The 25,560-nt window shown below is 43.4% G+C and overlaps 1 protein-coding gene across 2 annotated transcripts in view; it reads left to right on the plus strand.

Annotated features, from left to right (window-relative positions):
• Positions 1-269: 269 nt before the first annotated feature.
• The window catches only part of MISP (mitotic spindle positioning), a 30,090-nt gene continuing 4,799 nt past the window's right edge, over positions 270-25,560 (plus strand). Inside the window, exons 1-2 of one of the 2 annotated variants that reach the window (XM_063290699.1) lie at positions 270-518; positions 21,643-23,767. In XM_063290699.1, the coding sequence (XP_063146769.1) occupies positions 342-518; positions 21,643-23,767 (2,302 nt within the window). In that variant the 5' untranslated portion in view covers positions 270-341. Of the gene's footprint in view, positions 519-10,223; positions 10,409-21,642; positions 23,768-25,560 lie in introns of those variants that run through there. The other variant, XM_063290700.1, reaches the window with a different exon arrangement.

Below are 25,560 nucleotides of genomic sequence, written 5' to 3' on the forward strand. Positions count from 1 at the left end.
AAAAAAGACTGTGCTCTGGGCATGAACTTCCTGTCAATTCTCCTTTTTCTTAAGAAAAATCTTCCTCCTCTCCGATGCAACAGGTTTGAAAGGAGACACTGTTTGCTTTGCCCTGATTCCTTTTGGCCCACATTCATCTGTTTCTTTTCTCATCCCATTTCCTCCTTCCAGCCTCTCTCTTACAGGGAGGAGACAACGCAAAGCGGCATCTGTCAAGGAGTGGCCACGGGACAGGGAGTTTACCTGAACGGGGTGTGTGCTCATTCACTTTCCTTTTCCTCCAACTCCTCAGTTTGACTTTGAATCTCAGCGGATGCTGGCTGCGTGTGGCACTCAAGAGCATGTGGGATTCAAGAAATGGGAGCCTTTCTTGTCCCCAGTACCCAGGGGCCGGGCTGGAGCCCCCTCCTTCTTCCGTCTTCCATCCCCAATTCAAGCAGGCTGGTTCAAGGGCGTCGCTCTTTAAATACACTCCACCATGGCAGGTCTTCTGTACAACTCTGGGGTCCACATTGCAGGTAAGAGAATGAAGGTCGAAGTGTGGCTACCACCAGGTCTCATCTAAAGGTTGCCACCAATTTGAAATTTGAATGGCATCAAAGGAAACCATTACATTTATGGAAGAGATCGGGTGGTGTTGCTAAGAAAGCTACTGTATATATGGATGTTGCTTGAAAATCTTGCCTCTCTAAACATATACTATATTTAATTAACTTCATTTAATTTTGACCAGGTTTAGATGTGGGTTAGTCTGCATCATTGTGGGTACGATCCATTCCTTGGTCCTGGCCATGCCCACGTTGGGGGATGCTGTTCAGCGACCAAAGGCAGTCCACTCTGAAAAAAACTGTGCCCTCCTGATGTATAAGACTGCCCGTGCTGCCTGTCCCCTCTCAACTTCCCAAGAACCCTGTGAGGTAGACTCTTCCTGCTATTGCTGGCTTTGATTTTTTTGTATGTCAGAGCCAGGCTGAATAATGAATTGCTGTCCCTCATCCAGAATTCTCTACAGGAGAGTGTTAAATAGTAATGTGAGTTTTAAGTAACCGTTGAAGGACTAGGTGTGGTGAGACGTCACCACAGCCTCCTAGGGTGCTTACAACATCAATCTGTGAGATGATCCCACCTGGATCTGGCGGCAGGTGTGAAGGTAGAGATTCAGGGAGATGGCATCCTCTCTCCTATTTTGGGGAACAGCACTCTCACACTCTTGTCCACTAGCAGGGATTGTTCAAGATAGACCGCCTCAAGACATGCAGGTTCTACTTCAGCCACCTGATAGACTTCTCTTACCATGAACAAATCAAAATATCTAAAAGTTTCTCTGATGCAACTGAAAATAGTCTAGTACCTTGTTTTTCTCCACTAGTCAGGCAGAAGCACAAAGGCATGATTTTAAACCTGCAGGTCTTTTATCCCAACCTGATCCCTGCTGCTGAACTCTGCCCTTGTTTATAGCCTTCCCATCTACCTAGGAGGAGCTGTGGGCAGATTATATAAGCACACATCCCATTTTATTCTCACAATAAGCCCGGAAAGTCACTTTGAACCAGTGACTTGTTTAATCACTGAGCACAGATTGCCATCCAAATAAAAGTGGCATTTTCCCCCCTGTAGTGCCCTGAATCCCGTGCAAGCTTTTCTGATGACACTGAGTGGTCTTCATGCATTGTTGAGGTGTGGGTCTAAAAAGTCACTTGCTGATCCCTGAATCAAGGGAGTCATCAATTTTCTGATGGTCAGTTCTTCTTGTAATCCACAGTACTCTTAGTTGTTGTTCAGTTGCTTCTAACCAGGAGTATCTGTGGGGGTGGTGGTGTCAAAACAGTCAAGATGGTGGCCACAACCATGCGATCAAAACCCCACTCTTGTTTACGTGTGTCATGACATCTTGACTTTTTTGACCACTACCCCAAGGACACCCATGCTTCCAATTCTCCATGACCCAATGGACATCATTTTGCTAGTATTGTCTGTTAGTAACTGTTTCTTTGAGTCTTTGCTGGCTGAGGAATTCTGGGAGTTGAAGTCTACAGATCTGAAAGTTGCCAAGGTTGAGAAGCACTGGGTTATGGATGGTATCCACCCACCTTATCTTCTGCCAAACGTTCTTCTGATTGCCTTTGATTTCTCCAAACTTCAGGTTCTTCTCCAGCAACTTTCCCCCTCACTTTATGGTCCAAAATATTTAAGCATTAGCTTCCTTCTCTGAGCTTGCAGAGAGCAGTTTGGTTTTACTTCATTTAGCACTGACCAATTTGTTCTTCTTGACATTCACACTGTTTTCATTCATTTTCTTCAGCCTCACAATTCAAAGGCACCAGTGGTAGTTTTAGGAACCCTCTTTGGACTCATAATTCAAAGGCGTCTACTCTCTTTCTCTTGTTCTTTCTCCATGTCCAGCTTTTGTAACCATCCTTTCTCTTGGAAAGACACTGCTTTAATTATTCTGATGATGATCTTTGTTGCCATAGAAATATCCTTCTCCTTTACAATCTTGTCTATTTTTGTTATTGTCTTCCTCCTTAGGATTAATTTCCTCTTTATTTCCTCAACTTCAACATATCTTTGTCATCATCTATTCTTAACCCTCTTCTCTGCAAAAAGAAAAGTAAGTGCACTAAATATTTTGGTTGACATTGCCTTTGACTTCTTAATATTCAGAAATAACTCAGATTTTTCACTTCCCATTTTTCACTTGTCTTTCATGTTTCATTTACTTTCAGCTAACACAGTAACGAGAGCCAGTTTGGTCTAGTGGTTAAGGCACCGGGCTGGAAACCAGGAGACTCTGAGTTCTAGTCCTGCCTTAGGCACAAAGCCAGCTGGGTGACCTTGGGTCAGTCACTCTCTGTCAGCCCGAGGAAGGAGGCAATGGCAAACCACTTCTGAAAAACCTTGCCAAGAAAACTGCATGGACTTGTCCAGGCAGTCTCTGAGAATCGAACACGATTGAACGGATAAAAGAAACACAGAGTGGTATCTTCATATCTGAAACGGCTAACATTTCAGCCTGCATTTTAATGCCAGCTGCCATGCCTTCCAGTATATTATAATATATTGTCTGCAAGTTTAACAGGCACATCCTAGTGCAGTTCTGTTCTGTATTCTAAATCATTCTACCTCCCCAAACTCAGCTCTCACAGTAGCTTCTTGTTCACTGTAAAGGTTCCTCCAAAGAATAACCAGATGTTTTGGCCCACCCAGTAACCATCGTATGTGCCACATTTTAGTCAGTTCTATACAGTCAAAGGGCTTAGCTCTAGCCACAGAAACCTCTTTCTTAAGTTAACCTCCTGTGACTCCACATCACTTCTGTGGTTACTTTTTGGTAAAGCTCCATATGGCACAGACCTGGGTCACATCAGGCAAATGCCTTGCCAGAAATGAAATGGCCTGTCTGGCCTGAACATCTTGTGAGGGCTTGTTGAGGGTCATCATCTCTGGGAAGAAGCAAGCAGTTTGGGCCCCTACACTTTGAAAATGCTATCTCTGGGAGCATCTCTTCCAGTCTGTGGGGGGCAGGGCATGGTGTCAAATGTTGTAAACTAAATGCATTGCCTTTTGGGGCCACTATGGCTGCCCCTGTTATGATTGTTATTCATGCTTTGTTATTCGCCACCCAAAATCTGATCAGACCAGAGTGTTGGCAAACTTGTCAATAAATGTCCCTACTTTGGTTGCTGAAGGTAGATACTGCACTTTAAGTGTGTGTGTGTGTGTGTGTGTGTGTGACAGAGTGTGAGCGAGCAACACCATCATAAGAACTAGGTGGTGCATCTCTTAGCAGGTTGCCCTGAGACAGGGAGACCTCATCTGAAATCTATCTTCAGCTTTGGGAGTTGTGTGGCTGTGTTCACAAAACACTCATCCCCAAATCTGTTAAAGAATCTGGCAGCTGCATTCACACATTAAACTGTGTTTGTGTATTATGAAAACCTGGCCAGGGTATGGTTCAGTGTATATTGTATGAACTGAGAAAATGGGTTAATTTGTTGTATCAGTATAGAGCAGTGTTTCTCAACCTTGAGAAGTTTAAGATATGTGGACTTCAACTCCCAGAATCCCAGGATTCCCCAGCCAGGGGAATTCTGGAGTTGAAGTCCACATATCTTAATATTGCTAAGGTTGAGAAACTCTGGTATAGAAACTTTGGGCCATTTATTTACTTACTTACTATCCCGCCTTTATTATTTTTGTAAATAGCTCAAGGCAGTGAATGTACCTAATACTCCTTCCTCCTCCTATTATCCCCACAACGACAACCCTGTGAGGTGAGTTGGGCTGAGAGAGAGGGACTGGCCCAAGGTCACCCAGCCAGCTTTCATGCCTACGGCAGGACTAGAACTCACAGACTCCTGGTTTCTAGCCCAGCACCTTAACCACTAGGCCAAACTAGCATCTTCTCTCTTTAACCTACTCCATCATGGGGATAAAACTGGAAGAGGGAATGCTTAAACTCCTGGAGGAAAGGTGGGATCTAAATAAGCAAGCTTCAATGCACTGGGTTCAAACTATGTAAACAAAAACAAAGAGAGAGGTGGCAGAAGCTGCTGGGGAGGTGGGGAGAGCAACGCCCTACACCTTCAACCATCAGTTGGTCAAGAGCCAACTCTGTGCCTTCAACCCTCAGGCTAGTGGGATGGGAAGAGCTTTCAAGCCATTTGAGTTTAGGTATTCATTTGGGTCTTAGTAGTATGTGGCAGTCAACCACAACCACGTTGAGTTGTGCTTTATTGCGCTTCAGTTCTCTAAACCGAGTTAGCTAGCAACTTCTAACGGACCTTGGCTGATCTTGAAAGCTAACCAAGATCAGCCCTGGTTAGCACTTAGACCAGAAACCACTAGGACATCCCAGGACTGTAGGCTACTCTGAGTAATTGAGAAAGCATCCAGAGTCCACTGGAGTTGGGCGGCCAACACATATAAATGAATGAAGGAATGAATAAATGACAGCGGCATACTACTTCCATATTGCTACCATGAAAATGACATAGGCATGCTCATGAAATTACCGATTTACGTTTACCTAAAGTTAGAATATGCTGTATTTCTTTGACGCCATCTAATGATCATCTGGTTATTTGCAGCCCAGTCCTGAGAAATGAATCTTATATCCACTTAGCTTGCATTAGTTAGTGCAAAATGGTTGTTTTTGTTCAACACAGTTCAGGGTTGGCTAATTTGGTTTATCAGGAGTCAAAGAACGCTCTTTGGATCTCGCAGGGAGATCCTAGCAACCCAGTTTCTATGGTTAATTCAACCTGAGGGTCTACAAATATATTGGGCTACATGTGATGCATCTTTTGGCTGGGATCATGTCCAACACATCTGGAGGACAAGAAGTTGGGGACAGGCTGGATTACCATCCTGCAAAAATTCTGGAGCAAAGCAGAAAATAAATTTTCTGCAGCAAGGTGGTGAGGCCTCGTCCTGTGGGAATTTTTAAAAGTCCTTCAAGAATTGTTGGAATACAAAAAATGAAACAATCTAGTTTCTATTGGGTCATAAAAATGCAACCATCTCAAGGGTGTGCGTCATGTTGTTATCGAAAGCTGTGGACTTCATCTCGAATGTGCCATTAAGATGAGATTTACAGGATCACCAGCTGGCACCTGACAAGTTTTCCTCTGCCATAAAGAAATATTCTGGGAACTATGCTGACACACACCTATTCTTTCCTGGATCTGGACCTCCTCGAGCCTGCAGTGAATTACTGTGGGCTCTAAGAATGAGGCTTCTGAATGTAAAGGGAGAAACCAAGTCCAGTTCTCCCATTAGGCAGATGGAAGTGGATGCCTCAAAGAGGTGCTGAAGGAAGGGATGATGGCAGGGCCAGTTGCTCCCTCTTCTCCCGAGCTTCATTCTGCTAATGGCTTCTCCCCCTCTCTTTCTTGCTACGTTGCCTTTCCCCAGTGCATCCTGCAGTAAGTGTGTGAGAGGACTGGGAGACAGCAACTTCAGATCTGAATGTTGCATACCACAGACATTACAAAAGCTTGCATTGCTCCATTTACTCAGTGTATCTTGGCATTGCCACAGCAGCATTTGTGGTGTTTTTTAAATTAAAAACATTTCATGGTATATTTGGTTTTTGTCATTCTGTTGCTCAAGAATGACCATCTTGCGGGACTTCCAGGGAATAAATGGCTAATTGAGCGGAGCTGATGACCACGACAGAATTAAGAGCTGATGAGTAGACCGGCTCTTCATAATTCCTCTTTGGAGAAGGAGAGGACTTGAGATTGCCCACAAGTGCTCCACACGGTTGCTCCTCATGGGGAGACGGAGCAGTCTCAGACAGGTTTACAGCTCTGAGAGATGAGGCAGTAGCCATCTTTTTGCCCAAACTACAGCGGGCACCTTCAAAAGCACCCTGGGTTCACATACTTCCTTTTCTAACCACTTTTGGATATTGCTTGTTAACTGCTTTTCAGCTATTAGGAATCTTTGGATTGACAAGTTTTACAGCACCGGGTGAGTTAAAAGAAGTTTTAAATACAAGTTTAAGGGCTTTAAAAAAATTGTTTTGGAATAAACAACAGAAGGGCGATTAGAACTTTGATTCTGGAAAATTACAAATGGACTAAGGGTCCAGATGGATTTGAAATAAGATTTTGGAATTACTTATAAAAATCCTTCCCACGGGAAAATGCTTTTGTTTTGAACTCTCTTTAAAAAAACACGATAGGATGAGACTTAGAAGGTGAGCACTAGAGGAAACCAAAAGGAACTAAAGATTACAATTAAAGAAGAAGAACACTTAAATTTGACTTACTATTACAGAATGGAGCAAAATATTTTAACGTTGGACATATTGAAGGCTATTTTTGAACAATGGACCCAGAAGTTAATTTTAAGAGTGTCTGCCTCTATAGATAGACTGTGTTTAAAAGATGTTATGGAAGAGGAACAAATTTTACCAGACAAGACTGAGACGGATCTGAAAGTGGATTTAAAAGTAACAGGCTACAAGAATGATATGGAAAAAGATGCTACACTGGACATCCAAATGAAACTGGCTGATGTCTTAATAATTAAAAGGGATATACAAATAACAAACCAAAAGAGTGACCTGGATAACTTTCCTATATTGGATTTACAAAAGAGACTTGTTAAAGCTTTGAAGAATTTTGTGAGAAGGGACAAAGAAAAAATGAAAAGAAATCAAGTTCTAGGACATTACTTGAAGGGACTAAAGATCAAGATTGTTAAAAGTAAAAGGAAGGAATATAAAGTTGGTTTATTTGATCACAGTTAAAATAGATACGTTGTTATCTCTGGTAACCCCTTAATGGACTTTTGCTGATCAGGACTGAATGAAAAGGCTTTAAGGATTTGTTTAGAGATAAGAGATGGGATGTGGGAAGAAGAAATAATTTGTTGTATTTTAAGAGAAGGTGATAAGTCACTAAAATTGTTTATACGTTGTGAGGAAGGGGGAAGTCATTTCTTTCTATATTCCTTTTCTTTTTCTTTACAATATTATTTTTTTCTTTCTTTTCCATTTTTCTGTTTTTTTCTTTTCTGCACTATTTTTTCTTTTTATTCTTTTAGTTTGTATTAGTTTTTTAATCTTTTTAATTGTAATTTTTAATAAAATTACTATAAAAAGGGAATGACCATCTTGAGATCAGTGATAGAATGCCCAGACAACTGAAGTGGTCTCCAATATTTTTTCAGATTTGCTATTTCTGAGGTCAGATTTGCGTCCTTTTGCATTACAGAGGTGTGCAGCTTTTCAGTGGTTAAGGGGCACTCTTTTAATACAAGGTAGAGAAAATAAGTGGAGCATGGAATATTCTGGAATATTTATAAACCCTTTATCAGCTGGAGACATAGGAAGCATCTGTATTTCTTTTGTGCATTGAAATAATGTGTTGTGTTGGTGTATTTCTGCTCTCCCCTCGTGATGTATCTGTGCATAGGTGTGTGTGGCACACATGCACTGGGAAGTGCAAGGCAGGCTATGTACCTCCACTCTGGATCATGTAACTGGGAGGGAAGCGGTCTTAGGAGCAGCCAGGAACATTCCCTGTGGATGCCCAACTGCCTCTCCCATAGGATATATTGTGGGGATTTGGGGGAATTTTTTTCTCTGTGGCCCCCTGCCTGATATGGCCCCTTTCTGTACTCAATCTTTCTTCTGGTGCTTCTCCCCACACCCAGCAAATTTGGTTCTGTTCTGTTTGGTTTTCAGGGAGAAATCATATCATGCTAATGGACAGACACACAGACAATGTCCTAAGCCCTTTTATGTAACTTCTCTATTCTATTGGGTTGGAATTTGGTGGCCAAGGAGACAATGTCCCAAGATTAACTGGCAAGGTTAACATTTTAAGAGGGAAGATTTTGTTAAGAAGACTTCCATTGCTTTTTCTTTCTTTGTTTTTATTTCAAAACTTGTCCAGAAACTGTGCTTCTGCAGGCAACTTGCCACCAAATTTTATCTGTGTAGGAATCTTGTTGACCTTAGCTGATCTTGGAAGCTAAGCAGAGATGGCCTGGTTGGTTCTCAGGTCAGGAACCACCCAAGAAATCCAGGCTCTAATCTAGACTGGGAAGACTTCCCTAACTGTCAAGCCAGTGGAACTGAGCTCGACTCAAGCATGTCTTTGCCTCTTTGGTCTAGTGGTTAAGGTGCTGGGTTAGAAACCAGGAGCCTGGGAGTTCTAGTCCCACCTGAGGTGTGAAAGCCAGCTGAGTGACCTTGGGCCAGTCATTCTCAGCCCAAGAGCCAATCAGGTATAGTAAGAGAGTTCTAGTCCCGCCTTAGGCATGAAAGCTGGCTGGGTGACCCTGGGCTAGTTGCTCTCTCTCAGCCCAACTCACCTCACAGGGTTGTTGTTGTGGAGAAAATAGGAAGAAGAAGGAGTATTAGGTATGTTTGCCGCCTTGAGTTATTTGTAAATAAAATAAAGGCAGGATAAAAATTAAAATTAAAAAGACCCTTGGGGGCCTTTGGGAGAGGACAAATGAAGGGACAGAGGCTGAATGCAACAAGAAGTTCATCCAGTTTGCCCCATGTCTGTTGCAGTGGGACAGATACACACACACACACACACACACACACACACACACTGTTTATGTGTGTGTGTATGTATGTATATATATATATGTATATGTATACACACACATACACACACACACACCCCTCAGAGGATAATAAGTGGATGTATGACTCCCCTCCAGATGTTCACAGCCTTGCCAGGGTAAATATGGAGCAGGACTGGTATACCATAGAGTCAACCTGGTATACCATAGAGTTTGATTGCTCTGTCTGTCTTACTTCCGTGATCTAGGAACTGAGATATGATGAGCTCCATCATTTGACTAATCTCTTAAAACCCCAAGTCAAAGGTATAGCAATTAGTTCAGCCACCCTAAAATACACTGGAGGGTGTTTCAGTGCCAAATGAGTCTGGCAGAAATTCATCAGCACAGATGCTAGAAGGGCACACATCGTTTTTCAAATGATTTTTACAAAGTCTGTTCTCTGGACTTCTTGAAACAACAGTCTCCTGATAGACCATGGTTAAAGAGCAGGTCAACCTACAACTAAAAGCACCAAAAACCAACAAAAACAAATCCAAAAACAGAGCAGAAGCCACAAGAACTGTAGAGAGGTTTCAAAATCAGGAAGGGTTAATTAAGTCCCCACGAAAGTCTTATGAAACGGAGAGGACTTTGCACAGTGCTTTGAGAAAACATGTCGCTTCTGGAATTGGGCAGGATTAAAACGAACCAATTCTTACCTTTGATTTTCATACAGAATCCTGCCAGATGGTTCTCTAGCTTTACAAAAGTGGTTCTTTCTTTTTGATTGGGATAATTTCTGAACAAATGCAACCCTAAACTGACCTCAGACGATTAATATCTACCTTACCACAGATTCAGATTAGGAATTTAGGGTGGTGGGGCAGCAGGAGGCTTGGCAAATTTTCTTCTTTGTGATTTTCCCAGTGTTGACTCTCCTCCTTGAAGAATCAGCAAGAATGCTTTCTGTGGCAGGTGGGAAAGGGGAGGACTCATTTGGCCTGAAATTAATTGCATCTCTGCTATTTCAAATTCTAGGAATTCCTTCACCGATGTGTGTGCGTGTGTGTGCGAGGGTGAGATCCTGGTGGAGAAAGCTTATCAGTGTGACACAGCCCACAGACTTGTAGTGCCTCTGCCCCTCCCATCCCTACTCTAGTTCAAAACTGCCAACGCAGCTCGGCTTGCAAATACCTCTCTGACCAGATGCCCCCGCGCAGGCCTCCAGAGTAGAAAGACATTCAAGTTGGGAAATGCTGGTCAGCGCTCAGAAGGCTGTGACTGGCCAATATGTTTGGTTCTGCCTGTGCTAGGCATGGTTTTGGACGCTGCCTGGGCAAACTCCGAAATGGGTCTCTGGGATCCTGTGCAGGTGAGTCCTCGGGGACTTGGACAGGTTTGCTCTGAATTGGGATTGTACGGAGGAACTAAGAGTGGAAAGATATGGTTCCCAGCCAAATTTTGCACATGGCTCCTGATTCCAGAATCAGGTCCCCAAACAAACCTAGAATGTGGGATCAGCCAGGCGTGAGAGAGGAGCTGGTTCAGAATGGGTTTGAGTGCAGACTTGCCTAATTTCCCTTCCAAACTCATACACCAGCTGACATTTAGATATTATCTGAAATTCACAGTTCTCCAAATTCTACAGTGCATTTCACTAATGATGATGATGATGTAATATAAGTGAATGTACATATTTACGAAAAACGACAAACAAGAAGACATTAAAATATAGAACTTGGTTTTAACATGTGACTATCATACAGGATTGCATATAAGAATCTGTGAGTTTGGGGAAATGTTAATGCGATATTTAAATATATTAATGAAGACTAGGATAATGAGGGGAACTAGAAATTTGCGTATCCCTCATAGCAGGTAGATAATTTGGATTCCTAAAATCTTGGGACCTCCTTTTATTTGACTTTCTGGAATCAAATACTCCATAAGGCACAGGAAAAACTGGACGATATATGAACTACTCTAGAATCAGAATCACAGAGTTAGAAAGGGCCATTTAGGTCCCAGAATCCAACCTTTGCTTAGTTCAGGCATCCAAAGCCAAGTACTCCGGAGAGATGGCTGTCTAGCCCAGCCCATGCTGGCTGGAGAATTCTGGAAGTTGAAGTCCACACATCTTAAAGTTACCAAGTTTGAAAAAACACTAGTCTAGCCCCTGCCTGAACACATCCAATGAGAGGGAGCCCACCACCTCTGTGGGCATTGAAATGTACAACTGTTATGTGTGTTGCACATTAAAAAACAAAGAATGTTGACTTTTTTGACTGCACCCTGCAGATACCCCTGCTGTAACTTAAATCCATTATTCCACTTTAGAACAAGAGAGAGCAAGCGTTGTCCTTCTCTAGAGCTTTATGCGAGTTGATGTCTTAATTCCTAAGTGAAATGCTAGAAGGAAAGTTAAAAAGCAAGCAAAGTAGGAGAGAAACTAACAAGACTTATATGAAAATTTCTGCTGGGTTAAATCAAGATGCCCCAAACTATCTATCCCAGCATCCTTTTTCCAACAGGGACTAACCCTGCAGTCTCTGGGAAGCTCACAAGTAGGATTTGGAGGCAAGAGTTCTTCACCCCAGCTTCTGTAATTCAGAGATAGACTGCCTCTGAATCTGGAGGTAATACATGGCCATCATGACTAAGCCCTTAATAGAATGATCTTCAGTCTGCTTTTAAAACAATTCAGCTTCTTACCTTTTTATGGAAACGTATTTCATATGTGTCATGTAAAGATAGAATATTGAGATGTATTGCTTCTGAACATGGAGGTACCATTGTTAGCCACACCAAATGGGAGCTGCTGATGGCCAAAGTGGGTCCATCGAGCCCAGTTTCCTTTCCAAGATGCCCAGAAGGCTGTGACTGGCCAACATGTTTGGTTCTGCCAACAAGGCAGGAAGGCAATGGGTCTTCCCATTTATTTCCTCAGCAGCTGGTTTTCAAAGATAGACTGCCCCTGAACATGGAAGGTCCACTTTGCCATCATGCTCAATAATACAAGCTGTGTTGACCTTTAAAAAGTTAGCAGCAATTCTCAAACTATTTAGGCCAGGACTCTGAATGAATTGCTGATGTGTTCCATGAAAGAGATAAGTAGCTTTCTTTGGATGATCCAGCAGGATAGTCTTTGTTGTTCTTATGCTAATTCAGTGGAAACTGAATATGAAAAGGCAGAATCTTTTATTCTTACCCGCTGGGGATACATTCTTGGGGAGAGATCAACCTGGCTGCTCCATTCTGTTTTCCTGATATAAAATGCCCTCTGATCCGGTTTTCCCCCAAGGGTGGAGCCTCTAAACTCAGAGGCAAAATAGCTTTGAAGACCAGTGGCTGGGGTCAAAGATCAGGGGAGGATGGTCCATTTGACCTTCTCAGAGGCATTAAGAAGACATACTGAAAAAGGGGATGTTGGACAAGAGGTTTAGCCAGTTTGGAGCTCTTTAAATTTCTGGATTATAGTTCCCATTTGCACAGACAATTAATTAATTTATTATTTATTTATTCTTCAAATTTCTATCACCGCCCATCTCTCCCAAAAAGGGGACTCTGAAAGACAATGATAAGCAAGCATGGGAAGTGTAGTTTAAAACATGAAAGCGCCAGGATTCCTTTTAACCTGATTTAGGAGATTAACTTGTCAGCCACAGAGCCAATGATTTACAGGGGTCTTCTCAATTTTTTTATTACATCTCATACCTGGACAGTGAGGAATGAAGGAAATATCTATTGTGGAAAAAGGAGGCCAGGGTGAGGCGGGGTGGGGGGCTTCTAGCAAGCTCTCAGTTCATTGCTACCAAGTCCCAACTGTCGGATCCTGTGTTTGTCCCGAATTTTCTCAGCAACCGCACTCTCCAAATGCAAACAGTTGCCTGAGCAAAAAAAAAAGGGGGGGAGGCATATTTTACATTGATGCCAACTATAAGCAAACACCCAGCTGGCATTTCTGCAATGGCAAAAACTCTCTTTGGGTGGACTTTTGAATCCTCAGCATGATAAGCTTCAGAGAGGTCATAAACATCTATCTTGGGTATGGCCAAAGGTCAGACCGGGAGGACTGAGCAAACTGCTGGTGGAATGAGTACAACTTGAAGAATTTGGCAAAAGGAAAAAAAAATACTTGGGGACAGTGGAGACCGGCTGAGGGTGTGGACTGGAATTCCTGAGTTGCTACTTCAGCTTTACCTTGCGGGGAGGAGGGTTTAGAACAGAACCTTTCCCCTCTCCGAAAAGCCAAGAAATAGCTGCTTGCATACTCACCTATGGTGAAGCAGAATTAACTCCCAGGCAATTAATTCAAAGAACATTTTTAATATATTGGCATTTGGGAGGTGGCAAGGCCCTGGCATCATAAGTAAGGAAGTGTGTCAATATCTCGTTTTGTCATCTAACAAAAAAATAAAATAAAATTAGGCATAAAACAAGGATAAAACAGACAGTGGAGCCATTTTTAGTACCCCTTTTCTGCAAGTGAAATGAGAATTTTATTTTGTTTGGTTTTGTAGCTTTTTTTTTTAAGGGATTTAAACACCACAGCAGCCAACAACAAACAAGGAGTGGAATAATTATTAGCAAAAATACGTGGGGAGAATGCAGGGAAGAGAGTGCTAAGACAGCCTTCCAGATCACTTAACATGGTGACAAACCGCTTTGTGTGGCAAACCTGTTGCCCTTCTGATGCAGCTGAACTACAATTCCCAGCATCCCTCACCATTTATGATACAATATATCTGAGCCTGCTATGAGAGCCAGTTTGGTCTAGCGGTTAAGGTGCTGGGCTAGAAACCAGGAGTCTGTGAGTTCTAGTCTCACCTTAGGCTAGGTGACCTTGGGCCAGTCACTTTCTCTCAGCCCAACTTGCCTCACAGGGTTGTTGTTGTGGGGATAATAGGAGGAGGGAGTATTAGGTATGTTTGCTGCCTTGAGTTATTTATAAAAATAGTAAAGGAGGATAAAAAAAATTAAATAAATAAAAAATAAAGTAATTATAATTCAGCAATATCTGAGCCCCAGGTTCTCCAACCGGTGTTTGTCTCTTAGCTGCATTAGCATATTGGAGCACTGTAAAACCTTATAAGAAGTACCAGCTAACTCAAACCATGTTAGGTCCATCTAGTCCAGAACCTTGATTAACATAACAGTGGGACAGATATTTTCAGGAAGCCCACAGTCAGGGGCATGAAGGCAACAGTTCTTTCCCCTGTTACACATCTGCCATAATTGTTAGTTGCAGACAGACAAAAAATAGGGTTCATCTGGCTTAAATCAAAAGAGCTCACACCCTTGTGCCAACCAGATGTTTCTGCAAAGCCCAGAGGAAGGGGGCATAAATGCAAGCAGGGTTCTCCCACCCTTGCCCATACCTACAGATACAGGCTGACTGACACCATGACAAGTGGGTCCTTACAAAGCTTGGCTGCTCAAAAATGTTTCTTTTTATTTTCATCAGACATGGTAAAATCACTGGCTTCATATCTCGTATCTGGGCTAAGATGTAATGTAATGTGGTTTATCTAGTCTTAAGCTTATGACTGGAGTGGGGTGGGCAACTTTCAGACCACCTGCAGCTCATCAGCCCATCTTCTATTACCTCTGGACCCTCACCAGAATTTGATGGTGTATCTTTCAGCTGGAGTGTTAGGAGGTGAAAATATCAAGCAAAAATAGGCATGTTAAACCTCCGCTTGATTCAATCCACTCTTTAATCTCCATCCCTTAAAAGCTTGCCCTCTAAAATTGTCCAAGCGTCTCATCCTTTCCCCTTGGTTTATTATTAAGCACAGTGTTTCTGGCTGGGGAATTCTGGGAATCGAAGTCCACCCATCTTAAAGTTGCCATGGTTGAGAAACACTGGTTTAGCACATCTGAACCCAGCCACTGCAGCTTGTTAAAAAAAAACTGGGTTAAACCATCCATACTTCACACATCATTCAGTTTCCCTACACTGTGCAGATTCCCAAGTCATTCCTTTAGCATGGAAGTCTAGTAGCTGAGCGTTTGGGGAAGAGAAATAAACAAGGCAGCTTTCTGCATTAGATACCAAACACCTGGGAGTGCACAATAGATGCGATTCCCACTGCGAGGTGAGAATTAAACAAGGACAGCTTGTTCTCCTGGGGAGAGAACCTGTGATTCAGATAATGGCACTCTGTTGAGCTTTGTTCTTCCACCTCGCGGTGCCTGCAACATCTCTCTGCTCCCTGGGGGGCAAGGGAAAGAGGCTGGCCTGAAGCCTGAACAAACCAACCGGCTTAGCAGGGCAGCAAGCAGCCGAAATATCTCTTCTGGGCAAGGTTACCAAATTCCCCCCTCCCCACCCCACAGTTAAACTGGTCACCCCTCCACTGTCACCACGGGATTGTTCATACAGCAGGCCTCACCTTCGGTCATCAGCAGGTAATGTATAAAGAATGGGATGGGGTTGGGTTTCATGTCTAGCCACCTCCTAGCAGGTTGTGGGTGTGACAGTGGGTTGCATATGTTTGGATGACCATTACAACTGATGCCCTGATCCATCAGTATCTCCAGAACCAGTAGGAGTTACAGTTCCATGGTTGTTTCTGCAAAGTACCATGGTTAGTGATGCTGTCCGTGGTGGGTGGGCGGGTGTGGCAGTAGCAGTGCTATTTTATCTAGGCCAGCGTTTCTCAACCTTGGCAACTTGAAGCTGTGTGGACTTCAACTCCCAGAATTCCCCAGCCAGCAAGGCTGGCTGGGGAATTCTGGGAGTTGAAGTCCACACAGCTTCAAGTTGCCAAGGTTGAGAAACTGATCTAGTCTATTCCAGTTCTGTCAGTACCAAGTGCTTGATTTGCCCTGTTGTTATTACACACAAACATGTTTTCTATGGTTATTCACTGGCTACTTCCACATTCTGCCAGTCACAAGGTCAGACCGAGGAGTTCAGTTCTGACTTTACAGTATTCAGTAGCATAGAAATGACCTCAAATAAACTGGATGACAAATCCCCCAATCCTTTCTAAATTATTTTCTAAGCAAGGGGCAAGTAGACACACTTCCATGTGAAGCGGTGGACTGCACTGACACATCATATTTAATCCTGAGCATCTCTTTCTTAGGAAGCCTCCAGAGGCAATCTTGGAAACAAAAAATTATACTGGAGGCTCAAGAAGCTCTTTTTTTTAATTAAAAGAATATCCCCTTTAAGTTAGGGGAGTCAGGAAGCCTGGCAGGTGCCAAGAATGAGCTCAAGAACGGCCCTCAGTACCTCTGGCACCACTTTGCTGATCTCAGTGCTACTCTGAGACATCCAGGTTTGTCTCTGAGTTGTGTTAAGGTTTCCAAAATCAACCTGAATTACACTTGGAATGGGAATGGAAGGGAAATTCTTGGTTCACCATTTTATTTTCAGGGCAGGGCAGGAATTTATAGCCATCTGAGTTTTGCAACGTAGTTCTTTTCTAAGATAAGAACAATATAAAGCAGTGTTTCTCAACCTTGGTAACTTTAAGATGTGTGGACTTCAACTCCCTGAATTCCTCAGCAAATGTGCTAGCTGGGGAATCCTGGGAGTTGAAGTCCACACATCTTCAAGTGGCCGATGTTGAAAAGCACTGTGTTAATGGAAGTAAGGTAGAAAAACACTGGGGAAATTGCTCACTTGTGAAAAGGCTGCATAAAACATTCAGCACATTAGGAGACATGGGTACAAAAATATCTGCAAGTATACTTGCAAAAAAAATTTTTAAACTCTCAAACTGCTGCAGGAACAGAATGAAATGTAAGATTACAAAAATGAAAAAGTGAAAGAAGTTGAAATCTGACAGCCCTTCAGCTTAGAGCTTGGCTGTTTCTTCTTCTTTCTTGGCCTAATTTCTCCTTCCTTGCAAAGGAACTTGATCCCGTTTCTAAAACCAGAATTACCTGCTCCTCACTGCTGTGGGTCCCGAAATGCTCCTCAGAGGGAACCTATCTGGGTTTGGTTTCCTTTGGAAGGAGGACTCCCAGAAAATGGTAGGGTGATTTGTTTATTTTGCATATTTTGGAGTTTATTTACAAATGTACAACTTGAACATCAGAAGGGAGAAACAGCATAGCACAGATCCAAATTACATAATTTGAACTGGAGGGGGGGAAATTGCTACTAAATCATATTATTGAAAGGGACCTTCAAAAAACAACATCTAACCCTTCGTCAGTGCAGGAAACTTGCTGTTCCAGCCTTTCTGTTTGTATATCTCTAAAGAAGGAAAATCTGTACCGTTTGAGGGTATCCCAGTTTTGAATAGCTGGTTTCATAAGGTAGCTGTTTCTTAAAATTAGTTTGATGTTGTTGTTGAAATTCACGCTCACTGATTCAGTTTCCTCCCCCTCGCCTGGAGCAATTGAAAACAAATCCATTCTATCATCTAAACCAGTGTTTCTCGACCTTGGCAACTTGAAGATGTGTGGACTTCAACTGCCAGAATTCCCCAGCCAGCCAGTGAGAATTCTGGGAGTTGAAGTCCACACATCTTCAAGGCTGAGAAACACTGATCTGGATCCTTCTTATTTATGATGATGGGTATCATATTGGCTCATCCCTGTTTCTTCTTCAGCCTGAGCACATCCCCATGTTCAACTTCGACTCACAGAACTTAATCTCCACCTCCTTCCCCATCACTGTCACCCTCCTCTGGATACAGCCAGATTGTCAAACTGTTTCTTAAACAAGGGTACCCAGAATTGTCCTCAAGCTGAGATCTGACTAGTGCAGAATAGAACGGTAACATTGCGCTTCAAAATTCTCATGTGCTTCAGTCAGGGCTGTCTACAACTGGATTTATGTTTTTAGCAGCTTCATTGTATGGCTGCCTTGTGTTTTGCACAGGGCCCACAAAAACTCTTGACTCCTTTTCATAGCTGTTGCTAGAAGGCATGTGTCACCTGTCCTGCATTTGTAAGCATATTTGTAAATAACTCTTCCTAATGCAAAGCTTTACATTCATCATAAAAGCCAGTCTGGTGTAGTGGTTAAAGGCACTGGGCCAGAAACTGGGAGACTGTGAGTTCTAGTCCTGTCTTAGGCATGAAGCCAGCTGGGTGACCTTAGGCCAGTCACTCTCTCTCAGCCCAAGATCCAGTTTGGTGTACAGGTGAAGGTGGCGGACTAGAAGCAGAGAATCTGAGTTCTGGTCCTACCCTGGGCATCAAGACAGGTGGATGACCTTGGGCTGGTCACTCTTTCTCAGCCCTAAGGAGAAGCAAGCAATGACAAGCGTCTTCTGAAAAATGTGGCTAAGAACACTGAAGGGACCTGTCCAGGTGCTCACCAGGAGTCAAGACTGATTCAAAAGCACAAAAAAAGATGTGTATGTATTTTACATTCATCAATATTGATACTCGTTTCATTAGTTTAAGCCCCGTTTTCCAAACCCTTCAATCCATAATTCCTTTTTTTTCTAAAGGAATGAAAAATGAAAGTGACAGATTTCTTTCTGCTGAAATTGTCTGTTGCTGGTACCTTTTACCCAACTGCTGAGTACCCTAGGTTGAAGGATGAGGGATGGAGTTTAACTGAATGTTGTATGACCTTTGGGTTAAAGTGTACTGTTTTCTTGTGAAACAGTTTATGACCCACACTTTTGGTTGCTTTGTCCCTCACACTTGTAAAACTAACACTGTGTCAGGATGGCAAAAGACTCTATTTTGGCTACACAATCTTTAAAAATAAGCTTGGGTTCTGCTGATCAAGGATTGTGTAAAAATAAAGGGGTTTTTTGCTTTCACCCATCCAACATAACTTGAAACTCCTGTTTCTTCCAGTAGAGGGTAATAGTTACTCATCTTTCATCATAGGGTAGCCAGCTTGGCTGGGCCACGAATTCTGGGATATTGGTGTCTTACATTTAAAGCTTTGCAGAATTTGGTCCAAAATAGTCATCAGGCTTATTCAATCACCAAATAGTCACCAAGGACTCCACAGTTCAACCCTGAGCTATATATATTCTCTTCTACTGGAACCACGTATGGGCATCAACGCTTCAGAAAGCATGCAAATGGGAGAAATTTGCATGTAGGCAAACCTCCACCGAGGAACAACTGTTCTTTCTGCATGAATGCCTATGCAAGCATGCCCAGCCCACCAGTGTCAGATACAAACCTCCAATAAACTGCACATCTGGATGGAAAATAGCTCAACAAAGCAGCCGATAAACCACATTTATGCACCATTCAAGAGAGTCGGTTAAAAAGCTAAGAAGGAAACAAAAAGGCCAGAACACAGCTTCTCCAGCAGCTTACATCCAGTTAAGCAGGAATTCACACAATCAAGCAGAAACAATACCCAAATCAAGGAACTACCAAGGAGAAACCTACCAACACTGGCAGGGCAAGCTACAGTTTAAAAACAGGGAGCCAACCCCACACTCACCAGCACTGATGATGGTACCTAGTCAGGTAATGAAACGTCTGCAAGCAAACCACCAAGCTCAGAGAGCACCAAGGACTTCACAAAAGAGTCATCATCTTAGGTCCCAGTTTCAGTGGCAGCCACCTCTTTACCCCCATAACGAATGAGCACATGTAAAGAAAGAACTGCAGCGCATGTTAGAGCAAGGGGTGACAAATTGCAACTTCTTTTCTTTGGAACCTGGCCAAGCTTGTGCAGGTAATGTAGGGGCCCTGTCAAAATTTTGCCCCAGCTTGCCTGCACAAGCCCACAACAATGTTGCAGAGTCTGAGGGTCCCTGGGTTATACAGGTATCAAGTATTAAAAGTAAGTGGCACGTTTATTTTTTGCCCAACTCTAATGAATCCATTAACTTTATTCACATAAAACCGTTTCCTGTTGTAGGGGCTCATGGCACCACCACATTTGGGATCCCCTGCGTTTCCCTTCCATTTGAAGAGATCTGTGGTCCTTCCACTTTTGCTGGTCAATCAGAAGGTGAAGAATCACAAAAGGCCATTTGTTCATTTTCTGGCCAGCCAAGGTGGCATTAGAGATGCTAGGTAGCCATAAAACTCTTCTTAGATTTGCCTTCCTCCTCTACCCCATGGAGAACGATTTCGTTCTGATGAACTGGTCTAAACCCTTTGAAGCAGAGCAACAAGACGGGCTTTCGGAAACTTAATGTGAGGATTCCTTAATAAACCAAAGGAAAGCCCAAGCATCTCCGGTGAAATCATGGGTTGGCTTTTGTGAACTAGCTTTCCCCTGCAGGCTAGACACGCCTTCCTTACTGGCTTTCCAGTAGCAGGTAAAGAAGGAATTCTTCTGGAGGGACTTTGGAACCAATTATGGAAGCATCAAAAGAAGTGTTTATATGTTGCTCTGGTTCTAAGTTAATAAGTGCTGATTTATGATTATATTATTATTAGACTATTATACTGTAGACATTTTCTTTTTTAAAAAACCTCTGAGAATCATGTGGTCTAAAAAGTTAATAAATACATAAATAATAATCCTGTGCCAAAGAACCCTTGGATACCCTGCCTCATTTCCTTGCCCAGTTAGCTGAGTAGCTTGGCTAGTAAGTCTGTAGGTTGAGTCACGGCAACTGGATTTCTTTCTTTTTGGTAGAAAAGACTGAAGAAGCTGCTTGGAGAAGCAATGAAACGTTTCTACCAAAAAAAAAAAAAAGAAATCCAGTTGCCATGACTCAACCTACAGACAATTCTACCTGGATGACTGAGAATCTTCATTGACATCTTGGCTAGTAAGGAATGGAGAATTGGTTTCTCTGTTGTCAGAGCAACTCCATCTACCCCAGAATGCTGGCAGGCAGGCAGGCAGATCTTCCTTCCAGGGATCACGAATGGACAGTATGAGTTTTGTGAAGGATCTCTGGAGGAGCAAATAATGATGTGTGCGCAAGGAGAAAGGTGTAGGTGGAATGGGAATCAGGTGGTAGACACAGGTGTGATCCCTGGAAGTAAAAGGATCTGAAACGATAGCCCATTCAGGGGATGAAATGACATGACATGGACTTGAAACACATCCAGTTGTGGCTGAATTGCATGTTACAGGATTGGCCATGCCAGCTAGGGCTGGAGGAAATTGTAGCTCAGAAGCATGTAGATACCCATAAATTCTCTACCCTGCACTAAAGGACTCATGAATTTCTAGTGTGAAGGATCCACCCTAAGTCTTATATCCTGAAACAGCTGCTTTCACCAGAATACACAATATTGTCTTGACAGGGAGTTGGAGATGTATCCTTGTATCTCTGCCTGTTTAAATGTTTGTATTATCAGCAGCAAGATTTATATACCACCATGGCTCCAAGACTAACGGCGTTCCGTGAGTCATGCTGGCCACATGACCCGGAAGTGTCCCTAGGGACAACGCCGGCTCTAAGGCTTAGAAACGGAGATGAGCACCGCCCCCTAGAGTCGGACACGACTGGACTTTACGTCAAGGGAAACCTATGGCTCCAAGAAGTCAGGGAACATATCCCTGCCACACAATCCCATGAGGTAGCTTGGAATGAGAGAGAAATCACCCAAAATCACCCAGAGAGTTCCATGTCTAATGAGGACCTGAATTTGAGTCTCCCCAATTTCAATCCAATGTCTTAAGACTACTTTGTTTTATGTATTATATGTTAAGGCATGTAATTTATCTAAATGTCCTCTCTTGTCCTTCAGAATCTACAAAGCCCAGTTGTTGATGCAAACATTTCTCAAGAAAACTGGATGACCCAAGAGATCCCTGTCACCAAGGAACATCTCCCACGAACTCAAGACATCCAAAATATCTCTCTTCCAAAAATGGAGTCCAACACCAGAGACATTCTCCTCAATTCCCCTCAGAACACAGAGCTCAGTTATGAAGGTCAGCATGAGCAGAGTGGTCAACAAGTGGTCTTACAACAAGAAATTGGACTTGAGGACAAAGATGATGAGTTTCTTGATTTGGTTCACCCTGATTTGAAGGTTGAAAATGGATGGAGAATGTTAGATCCCACAGAAGATCAATCCCAGTGGATGGGCAAATCCATAAATGGAAGGGCAGATCTCTGGACGCCACCCCCAGACAGAGAATCCAAGTTGGAAGTAGTCAAATCTGGCTCACTCTATGACATCCGGTCTTACAAAGGGGAGAAGAAGAAACCTTCCAGGCTCTATGAAGACAATGATGAGGAGTTGCAATATAAGATTCCCTCCAAGGATGTCTCACCAGAGATAACCAAACAACTAGAAGACGAACGGCAGGAGATCATCAGGAGCCAAGTTGTGAAAAAAAGCAATACAGTGGCAGAAAAATGGAGCTCCATGAATGAGCTGGAAGCCATTAACACACTCTCTATTGGCAAGGTTACAACAGAGCCCAAAAGGAACTTCTCCACTAGCTTTGCTCTTTGTTTTGACAACCCTTCCCCAGACTGGGCAAGCACCCATGTCAATCCTGAGAACATAGATACAGAACAGATCAGTTTTGCCGCTGCTCGACAACAGTTCCTTGTGCTGGAAAAGACTAATCCAAAGATGCTGTTGGAACCCAAGAAACAAGTTCCTTCTGTGAGGGAACTGAAGGCAACAAGCCATGTTTATGGGAGTAAAGAACCTCAGGATCCTGAAATGCCAAGGAAGGATAAGGATTCAGATGAGTACAGTCAGAGACAATTGAGAGGATCTTCAAAGGGGGAAGATCTTCTCATTCTCCCACAAAGAGAAGCCGATTCTTATTCAGGGACTAGTTTCATTTCTGGAGAAAAAATGCCTTCTGGCTTGAGGGAAACACTCCCTGATTTGAGCACGGGGAATGTTAATGGAAGGACATCCAAGAAGGAATTAGGAAATCCTCTGGCCAGAGGCCAAGGTCCTGCAAAAGAGCCAGAAGTTAGGAATGAGACCCCCATTGAGCGGGAAATCAGATTGGCCATGGAGAGGGAGGAGAACCTTTGGAAAGAGAGGGGCATCCAGCGAACCGCTAACAGAGATGATCTGGTGGAGATCCGATCCAAGCCTCTCCTCTTGTCCCCAGTCTCTTCTCCAGCTTCCTCCAGGAAAGGGAAAGATAAACCTCGCATTTCCTTTTATGTCCAGAGGGAGATTGAGCAGGAAGCCAAGCGTGAGGAGGACCTGCAAAAGGAAGGGAGGTTGCCGGGAACGTATGACCGAGGACTTCGCCAAGAGCTTGCAGAACGTCGGAAAATTTTTGAGCGGGAGGAGGAAGAGGCTCCATTGCCTTCTCTGTGCAAACAAAAGGAACTGGGTGAGCTGCTGGAGCCCCTGAATGGAGACCCTGCACCAGTCTGCTGCAACACTGTCCCACACAGAGAGGACAGAGAAAGAATTGTAAGCCAGAATGTGAACTGGAGCACTGAGATCCATCAGCCCTCTTCAGTTCCAGCTGTTGGCAAGAAAACCCCAGGAAATGAACTATCCTTAAAACCGTGCTGCGCTGCTTCTACCCCAAAGATGGATTTTCCTAGCCGAAGGTCTTCCTGTAGCCAGGATTTGAAAGCTCCAAGAGACAAGTTCGTGCTAAAGAAGCAACATTTTGCCATTCCGGTTCAGAAATTACAGTTCTCTTTTCCTGAAGGTCAGAGACCTCCAAGCCTTCAGGAAAAGGAGCATAAGCCTCAGAAAGCAGCTCCACGGGATGAGCTTTATACTGTGAAGACCTGGCGGCCCCGGACATCCGCCCTGATTGACCAGGAGATCCAGGATGCTTTGCAAAGAGAACTGGAACTCCAAGAGCAGAGAAGAAAGACCAGATTGACCACTGAGGAGCTCCCAAGTTCCCAGGTGTCGTCTCAAAGTTCAGGTAAGAGGAGCAGAGAATAACTATGAAAGCATGCTGGATTCTGACCAACGGCATAGCACTGGCGCAGGAGACGACCCTACTTGTCCTAACAGCCAGGAACCACACTGAGACGAGGAGTAGGTCTCTAGTGTTTATTACTGCTACATAAGACAGAATCCTAACAAACTGAAGAAGCGTGGGAAAAACCCAGACAGATAAACCCCAAAGGTTAAGGCGGGTCTGATCTGTGTCTCTTTGAATGGCTGCTTAATTCCTCAGTACTACGCATGCGTTTTCCCCCCTGGACAGGGGCCCCCTCCTGCTCACCATCAGTGCTCATGACACTCCTGTACGCTGCCATGTTTGAAAATTTTCTCCTTAGAACCAGGGGATTGTGTTGTTCAAGGATGGCTCAAGAGACTCTTCCAGTACAGCTGGAGTGGTAGGAATGCAAGGCAGCATTTGACCTGGTTGGTCCAAATCTTTAGAGCTCCCTTCCATGAGAGAGATATTTGGCAGCTCGTTTTTTTCAGCTGTGCCTTAAAAATGTGCTCTGCACAGATTTGGACAGGGCAGATGAGCTGCTTTTAATATAACACTGCTCTTCTTTTAACTGGCTTTTTAAAAATTTGGGCAATACTGTTGATTCTGGCTATCCTGCATATTCAGTCCTTTTCCTCATTTTATGTTTCTGCGATTAGTATATTTTATTACTCTTTATTTAAAGCTGGTTTACAGCAGTTCTCCCCAATCTGGGGTTCTCCAAATACTGGAACAGCAACCCAGAATTCCCAGCCACTATTGGTAGGTAGGAATTCTGGGAGTTGCAGTCCTCACACATTCTGTATGGCGGGGACCCTGTTGGAGAAGGCTGGTTTTACAGAAATCTTTTGGGGAAAGGTTTCTGTTTTCAAAGGCAACTTAATGTTTCCAAATCATAATCAAAAGACCAACAGTCACAAAATAATTAATTAAATGATGGGTACCTGATCCTTGCTAGCAGTGAAGGCTGCTACCCGGCCCTAGCTGTATGAAAATAGGCTACAGGAGAAAGCAGTCTATAAATACGCAAAGGGACTCACTGGAGATGTCATCTCTATTTCAATAATTAAATCGTATAGCCAAAGATTAGGGGGAGAAATAGAGGAGAATAGGTGCAACAGTACACCCAAACAATTTGATTTAAAAAATGTACCATTGGTGGGAAAGGCAAATCTTTTCTTCCGAGCTTAAACCAAGAGTGGGGAAAATGAAACCCCAGCAGAGATGGGGGAGAGGGCTGTCTGGATGCTGTTAGCCCATAGCAGTGGTTCTCAGCCTTGGCAACTTTAACATGTGCTGACTTCAGTTCCCAGAATTCCCCAGCCAGCCAGGCTGGCCCATAGCTTTGTTGTGCCATTCAGGGTTGTGTTCCTGCAACACGCTTAACCACGTCAGATAAAAATCTGGCAGGTGCATTTGCACAATATATTAAGCTTGCTTGGGGTGACCTTTTTTAATTTCTTTGTAACTCAATGTGTTGTGTGAACTCAGCCCATTTGCTAGGTTAGAGTTGGGCATATTGTAGAACTCAGAAAACAAATTAATTGAACAACCAGGGTTAAGTCAATGTCTAGCAAAAACCAGTTATGTGATCCAGACAAGGGGTTTGGTCAGACTTAGTATTTCTTTCCCATAGCTATGCATTTGCATGAAGCAGCTGCTGACTAGTGTTCTGCAACTTGTAGCCCGTGGGCTACATGTGGCCCTCCCAACCCTCAGCAAGCCACGTGTATCAACAGCATACCACATCTCCCACGAGAGCTGGTTTTTGG

Source organism: Candoia aspera, chromosome 1 (assembly GCF_035149785.1).
Source record: "Candoia aspera isolate rCanAsp1 chromosome 1, rCanAsp1.hap2, whole genome shotgun sequence".
Lineage (NCBI taxonomy): Eukaryota > Metazoa > Chordata > Lepidosauria > Squamata > Boidae > Candoia > Candoia aspera.